The sequence below is a fragment of the Phalaenopsis equestris genome, unplaced genomic scaffold (assembly GCF_001263595.1).
Source record: "Phalaenopsis equestris unplaced genomic scaffold, ASM126359v1 Scaffold000002, whole genome shotgun sequence".
Taxonomy (NCBI): domain Eukaryota; kingdom Viridiplantae; phylum Streptophyta; class Magnoliopsida; order Asparagales; family Orchidaceae; genus Phalaenopsis; species Phalaenopsis equestris.
In genome coordinates this window covers 56,463,708-56,471,525 of record NW_018164444.1, presented here as the reverse complement: position 1 = coordinate 56,471,525, position 7,818 = coordinate 56,463,708, and the positions used below count along the sequence as shown (strand labels likewise).

The following is a 7,818-nucleotide window of genomic DNA, read 5'->3' as shown; positions in this document are numbered from 1 at the left end:
TCCATCCAACACCGCCAGAGCCTTTTGTGGCAGCAGCCTTTAGATGGAAGGCGATTTAAAAGTATTGTTGGGAACGAGACATGTGGAGAAGAGCAGTGGAGTTTATTGGGGACTGATTTGGACACTGCAAAGTATTCGAGACAAAGAAAAGGCGGTGACGCTGAAGACTATGATGAGGGCGATTTAGGATGCAGGGCTACAATTCTTGATCAAGTTGCATACCAGTGAAGAGACACTTGATACAAAGTTCACAGAGATTTTGGTGATCTATGCACTACTATATGAGTTGTTTGAGACTGCAATATTCTCCAAAATTGGCTGGAAGTTAAGACATAATCCATTTCGGATGTGGTCGAATAATGTGCATAAAATGACATTTCGAGACGAGGAGAGTCGCTACAAATTTCTGATTGCATGTAAAGAATTGCTAGATGATGAAGCCAAGTGAGTTTCTGATTACATGTAAAGAATTGCTAGATGATGAAGCCAAGTGAGAATCACATGCTTCAACAACAGTTTCATCTTTGTTGCCATAATGACAGTTTCTTAATGTGAGGGGAGTAATGCTAGATCGTCAATTAAAGACAAATTTGTTTTTTTATTAGCCTACGGTCATTTTAGTCTTTTATCATTTATTATGATTTAGCATAAATATGACTAATATATTTAGGGTTATGGTTATGTAGAAGATTGTGTTTTAAGTCTTTGGTTTAGGGTTTGGGAGAGATTTTCAACCTCTCAAGTTGTAGAAATTGAGAGAAACCGCTTACCTCTCGAATTGTAGTTGTTTATCCTTCATTTTATGTCCCTAGTTGTTGAGATGGTTTTACACTTAAAGATAAAATGCCGAACAAATCTATCCGCGAAAAGTTGGTGTAGCCCCAATGGTAAACAATGTTAGAGAAAGCTATCTTAGATGGTTTGGTCATACTAAACATCGACCATGTGATGATTCGATTAGGAGAGTAGAAGTTTTAAATTCAACTTATGTTAGGAAAGACAGAGGTAGACCTAAAAAGCAGAGGTAGACCTAAAAAGACTTGGGCATATTGTATAAAAAATAATATTAATCTATTAGAACTAAATGAAGGGGCCTTCTCACTTCCTTGCTAAATGTATTCCGAATAAGCCCGAACCAACAAATTCAGAAAGAAGTAAAAATGAACTAACTTGAGAGTTTCTTATTCCTCAATACATTCAAAAACTTAAAAACACCTACACTTATACTCAAAACGCTTCCAACAAAACGCCCCCAGTCTAATTCCATAATTTGGTTGAGATGAGTTGTGTAAACCATATCAAACTATAATAAGCTTAAATTTACCATGCAATATCATTGTCGTCATCAAACTATTTGTTACCAGTAATTATGATCATAGTATACATCCTTTATCAGTCATGCTACTAGTTCTAACATGCTTCCATTCTCATCTTACTATATCTTACATATAAAATACAACCTTTAACTTTGTAGCATTTCGTAAAAAGAAATGTTTTAAATGCAAAGTTTAATATTTCATTAATGAAAGGAAATGAATATATTCAAACAGAATATCACAATAAGGCCACATTATACAAGTTCTGGATCAACTAAAATCCTCAAAGCATGCTTTCGATTATACATTCAAGATGTCTTGAAATATAATCAGATCATAAAGTTTCATCATGAAAATAACGATAGTGAAAAGAAAATGTTTCATCATCATGCATGAAATAATTCCAAATAGAAAATATGCAATTAAAGCATAGAATTGCCAAAAAAAGAAAAATACTATTAAAATATAAAATTTATCAAAGAAATAAAATAAAATAAATAAAAGAAGGATATGAATTTCAAAACATACTTGAACCACATAATTTCCATATTGATCTTCCGCCAAGGTACAAACAGATTGCAGGATCTCATCCATCATAATGCTTTCTGTCTGTGCATCATTACAGTGCTCCAGAACTCTCTGAAAACAGGCAGAGAGCTTTTATCAGTAATCACATAGTTATGTTTGTTTCCAGACGAAGAAACAAAAAAAAAAAAAAAAGCAGAAGGAATGAAAAAGAGAAATAAAAAAGACCGAGCCAATATCTACACTAAAATATAAAACCTGTATAACTCTGCAGCCATAGGGATGGGTAGAGAGTGCCACAACTTGTCCATAAAATGCAGAAATAATAAACTGAATCCTTTCTTGAGGAACACATTCGATGCACTTCTGAATAACATGGTTGCCATTTTGATCTCGAACGCATTTCATAACCGAACCGTCCAGCTCAGATACAATTTGCGTTTGTTGTTCTGTGTCGACGACTTCCAAAGCCTGCTTGAGGCCACAACTAAGTGAAATTAGCATTTAAAAGATGCACATAGACACTAACATGTCGAACCGCACAATGTCTGCAAAACTTTTATTATCTATAAAAAAAAATAAAATTACATTTACATGCTAAACACTGAAAATGAGGTCATATGAAAAAAACAAACTTAATTTATATATGCAATCTTTTGGAGAGGGAAGATTGATCAGGAAGGACTGTATTGGATGGATTCTATATGTTGCACTTTTTGATTTTACATAACCACCTTTAATAGCAACCAAGAAATTGCCAGAAAGGTAAGAAATTAATAAAGTCGGTGGAAATTAGCAGCTGGTTGATAAAATGATAGATAATAACAATCCAGTAAGCACATTTATTTTTCCCAAGATTATGATTCATTACCCATAAAAAATTTCATAACAAAAACAAAAGTAGCATTTTTCACTCTCTCATGCATCAAACCTGCCCAAACAATAATTTTGACAATAAAGAAATTTGAAAATACTGATAGCCTTTTGAAACATTTTTTCTTTTTACTTTCTATGAAAAAACACAATGATATTAACAAGTATATTAACAAGTGTTCATGAATTCCCATAAGCTCATATAGCATGAACTTCAACGAAAAAAAGATCTATTGAATCCTGGACCTCCCTCTAAGGCAGTACGAGACACTAAACCTGATCAGTAAACATGGAAATGAAGGTTTTAGTTCCATCATGGAAAAGCTTAAGCTTGCATCATCACTATCAAGCCTACTAATCCTGAAATTTTCAGAAATGAGAAATTTACATATTGGGCAATTCACCTCTATTTCATGCCAAGCTAAGTTTCATATTGATTTTTATAGTTCTAAGTTTCATAACAATATCTGAACACCAAATTTAATAAATCCTATCCTGATAATTAGGATATTAAAAGTAACAAAAAAATAAACAACAATAACATCTTTTGTAGATCTCAAATACAAGGCAACCTTTCATCATAAAAATACCAGAATGAATCCACTTCCTTGCTTTTCACATAAACTATAAATGTCCAAATGAGGATTGCCTCACAGCTACTAAGTCAAAGAAATTAATGATTGCAAGAGCTATAACTAAATATTATGCAACTAGAAGGCCTTCTCTCCCCTCCATGACTACCCCTACACACTCCAAAAAAGTAGAATTTTCTCAGACCTCAAATTTTACCACATTAAACTGCTCTTCTTGTAAGCTATCTCTCTCTACCTTCGATTATTAGTATCTCAAAGTTATATTTCTGCTTCTTCCATTTTCAATCATTGTTCAATAAGGACCCTAAAGTTCTCATTTTTTATCAACGTTTTAGAATGACATAAGCGAAGAGTATCAAAAAGTTATTGCCATGTCTACAAATTATATCAATGAGGACACCTCTATTAATTCGGTAACGACAAAACATCATAACTCCGGTCCACATATGCCGTGCAAAATAACTATAAGTAAAAGAATCCTATAAGAAAAAGGGAAATTTACATGCATACCACAAAATTCTTCCGTATTTACAAATCTGACACCAAAGTCTGATATTTATAGTCGTAAAATCTTGGCGTCATAGACCTATGCAAGAAAAGGTGTCCTTCACTTAAAAAAAGATAGTGATGGTGGTATTTTTTATGAAATGTTAAAGATTTGAGTGGAATGCATGTAAATATGACTGTCTAGGTGTCAGATATATAAATACATAAGAATTGTGTGCTGTTTAGGTAAATGCCCCAGAAATGCCCCAAAAATAAAACATAGCATAATGGGTGCGAAAAGCAAACTTCAGACTTGCAATGGCACAAATGTTATTAATATAAAGCAAGGGACTTGCAAGAAAACAAATCTAAATTGCCTCATAAAACAGATGCCCATAAAATTAGAATCAAACCTTCTGAATGACTCTGCACCCATACATTTGAAGACTGAGCGCCAAAACGTGTCCAAAAATTTGACTGGCAAGCTGACTTCTCTGGTTCCCTGTCCCATGTTCAAAGAACTGAAAGCAGAAATTAATGTTAATTACATGTATCTAAAAGGCGAGATATGAAGAGTCAGGATACAATTTCACACCTTTTGTATTACATAATTACCAAAAACATCAATCATTAAAGCACGAGCATGCAAGAAGATCTCCGGAAAAATTTTATTTTTTTCTTCAATGGAGGCTGTTTCTAATTTTTGTTGTATAAAACGGCTACCGTACTGATCCGTACTGCATTTTTGAGAGGAAAGTTAGATTATCCATTGATGAGATTCGCAAAATAAGTGGAGAAATATGCGAAAAAATTATCGTATGCAAAAAAAATAAGATGAGGGAATGAAAACTGGAATAGTTTGGGCTAAACAGATGCATCAGTTAAATATAAAAGGGCAATTCTTATGTATTTACATACCTCACACCTAAACTTTCATATTTACATACATAGCACTTTGGTGCTTTAAACCTATGCATGAAAAAAGTGTATTTCACTTTTAAAAAGTGGTAACAGTGGTATTTTGATGTGATATTAAAAATTTGAGTGCTATGTGTGTAAATATAAAAGTTAGAAAGTGAGATATGTAAATACATTAGAATTATGAGCCAAGTACATGCCCCATAACAGAAATAAAGAATATTTACATACAAACCACTTAATTCTTATGTATTTACATATCTAACACCTAAACTTTAACATTTATACACATGCCACCTTACCTATGCATGAAATATGTATTTCAACTTTTAAAAGTTAAAATAGTGAAATTTTTAATGTGATGAAGAAGACGCGCTATAAATGTAAAAGCAAAGTTTAGGTGTTAGATATGAAAATACATAGGAATTGAGAGGTACATTTGTAAATATTCCAAACAAATAATACCTGAATTCAAATACATGATTCACAATATCTGAGAGTTCAAATGAACTAGTCTTATTGTTCTTGAACTCTTCCAGTAATGACGATGGAAAACTTTCCTCCATAATACCATTTTCGTAGTTCCATAATCCCTTCGGTACCCCTACCGAACTTCGCACCATGGGCGGTAACCTCGATAGTCGATCATTAGGCCTTGAACTTCCGGCGCCCAAAGAAGAAAGAAGACCAGCAGATAAAGCAGCTGTTGGATACTGCATGCCTAAACCTAAACCAGAAGCTCCATAGAAGCCATTGCCCAAGGTGCCATCTTTGCTTAAGGATCCGCCATACTGTAATTTCTGTTGTACAAGCAGTGCTTCAAGATATACTTTTTGATACGGAGTTAACTCTGTAAGTGAAGAACTTAGAAGATTTCCTCCTAGAGTAGGGTCATTTAGGTTTCCAGAATATGGAGAGGTGGAGCCAGAAGCTCCCTGTAAGTATTGTACATATAATGGATCTACAACAGATACAGGGTGGTAGCCTGATCCTTCTTGGGTTCCTGTGCGAGTAAGGCAACATCAATTGGATAAAAGGCAGCAGCAAGCATATGTTATTTAATTGGAAATTTTATGTACTTAGCACATAGTTTTTATTTATTTGCATATCTCAAACCTGAACATTCATATTTATATATAGGAAGATTTACATGCATACCACTCCATTCCTATGCATTAACATATCTAACACCTAAACTTCAATTTTTAGGTATATACCACCTTAACTTTTTAAAAGTTAAAATAGTGACAGTTTTTATGTGATATGAAAGATTTAGATGGTATAAATGTAAAAAGTTGTAAAAAGTAAAGTTAAATGTAAAAAGTAAAGTTTAGGTGTTAGATATGCAAACACATAGCAATTGAGTGGTATGTAAATGACCCTTAACATATATAGCACTTTGGTGCCTTAAGCCGATGTCGGAAAAAGTGTTCTTCACTTTTAAAAAAATGATAATAATGTTTTTTTGTTAATATGATATTAAAGATTTGAATGTTATGTGTGTAAATATGAAAGTTTTGGTGTGGGATACGTAAATGCATAAGAATTGTGTGCTATGTAAATGTACAAGTATAATTATAGAGACATTTACTTACATACCACCCAAATTCTTATATATTTACATATCTAACATCTAAGCTTTGCTTTCTACATTTATGCCACCCAAATTTTCCATATCACATCAAAAGTATCACAACTATAATTTTTAAAAAGAGAATACACCTTTTCATGTACAGGTAAGGTGGCATATATGTAAAAAATAAAGTATACACGTTAGATATGTAAATACATAAGAATTGAGTGGTATATATGTGAATATTCCTTAATTTTAAGGCACCTGCATCAAGATGATTATTCAGGATCGATGGGACGCCATGATTGAGAAGGTAAGCATTTGGATTGCTTTCAGTGAGATTAGCATTTAAAGAATCCGGTTGATAACGACCACTAGATCCTGTAAAACTGGATTTCCTCGCAGGAGCCATTTTCTTCGATAAATTGCTAGATGGTAAACATTGCTGCATGTTAATTTGTTCATTTGAGCCCATTGCAGCTATATCATCTTTAAGAAAGCCGGAGTTCTTGGAGAACTCATTGCATGCAAGTCCAGGGATTGAAGAAGTATTATACAGATCAGAACCATGCAGAAATTTGTTTTGTACAACATTATCTCTATTTCCTATTTTGCCGGAGAGATTTAGGCCAGCCAAAGCAGCTGCTACATCAGCGTAATCCGTTACCTTAGTTGGAAGTCTGTTGAAGCCATTGGATGTCTTTTTTGAGTCGACATCAAAAGTTTGACTTCCAATAGAGGGGAGGCATGGGCTCGATGCTCTACCAATGACTAGAGATTCTGGGGTTCGACTTATGGTTAGTGAAGGATCGACGGCGGACGCGAAAGACTGAGCAGCTTTAGAACCAAGGCTTTGAGCCCTAACGAGTCCTGGTGAAGTTCTTCCAGATCGAATTCCTTCCAAAGTTCCAACGGCATTTTGACTGGGTGGACGTGGAAGTTTTCCAATTACGCTGGTACAAGAATGGTTCACATCTTCCTGCAATAAAAAAATGTTCACATTGGTGAAAGAGATAAATAAAAAAATTTAGAGCAAAACATAAGAGAACATGATTTTCATCAGCTATCAGAGATGAAGATCAGGAAGACTGAGGTACAATATCTAATGTGGTTTGAGTAAGATTGAGCTAGTAATAACAAGGGTTGTTTCTGCAACGAATTACTTCCTATAAAACAACCCAAATGCTGTATTGTTTTACTATCTTTCATAATGTTGTTATAAATTAAATTTTATATATGAATATTGAATTAGCATGGTATAATGTTAACAAAGATGCATATGAAGTTACAATGAATTTGTGCTCGATATTAATATTAAACAAAAATTAAGTATAAAGCCAAACATATCATATCTTCCTTTTTCTTAGTACCTTCCCTTTAAATAGTATGTCTATTTCTCCCCTATATCATGTCATGTTTGTTTTTCATGCCAATATATGCGCCTCACAGAACCAAATTGGAAACTTGATACTCAAAATCTTTATTAAACAAATTTTAGGATTATAGTGCATTATGGTTCAAATTAAAAAAAAAA

At 33.5% G+C, this 7,818-nt stretch overlaps 1 protein-coding gene across 1 annotated transcript in view; it reads right to left on the bottom strand.

Annotated features, from left to right (window-relative positions):
• The window catches only part of LOC110019113 (pumilio homolog 3-like), a gene marked incomplete at its 5' end in the record, with an annotated part of 15,963 nt that extends 8,679 nt beyond the window's left edge, over positions 1–7,284 (bottom strand). The window contains 6 exons of the mRNA XM_020716689.1: positions 1,845–1,955; positions 2,100–2,312; positions 4,207–4,314; positions 4,389–4,530; positions 5,177–5,714; positions 6,549–7,284. Of these exons, the coding sequence (XP_020572348.1) occupies positions 1,845–1,955; positions 2,100–2,312; positions 4,207–4,314; positions 4,389–4,530; positions 5,177–5,714; positions 6,549–7,284 (1,848 nt within the window). The remainder of the gene's footprint in view (positions 1–1,844; positions 1,956–2,099; positions 2,313–4,206; positions 4,315–4,388; positions 4,531–5,176; positions 5,715–6,548) is intronic.
• Between the last annotated feature and the right edge of the window lie 534 nt (positions 7,285–7,818).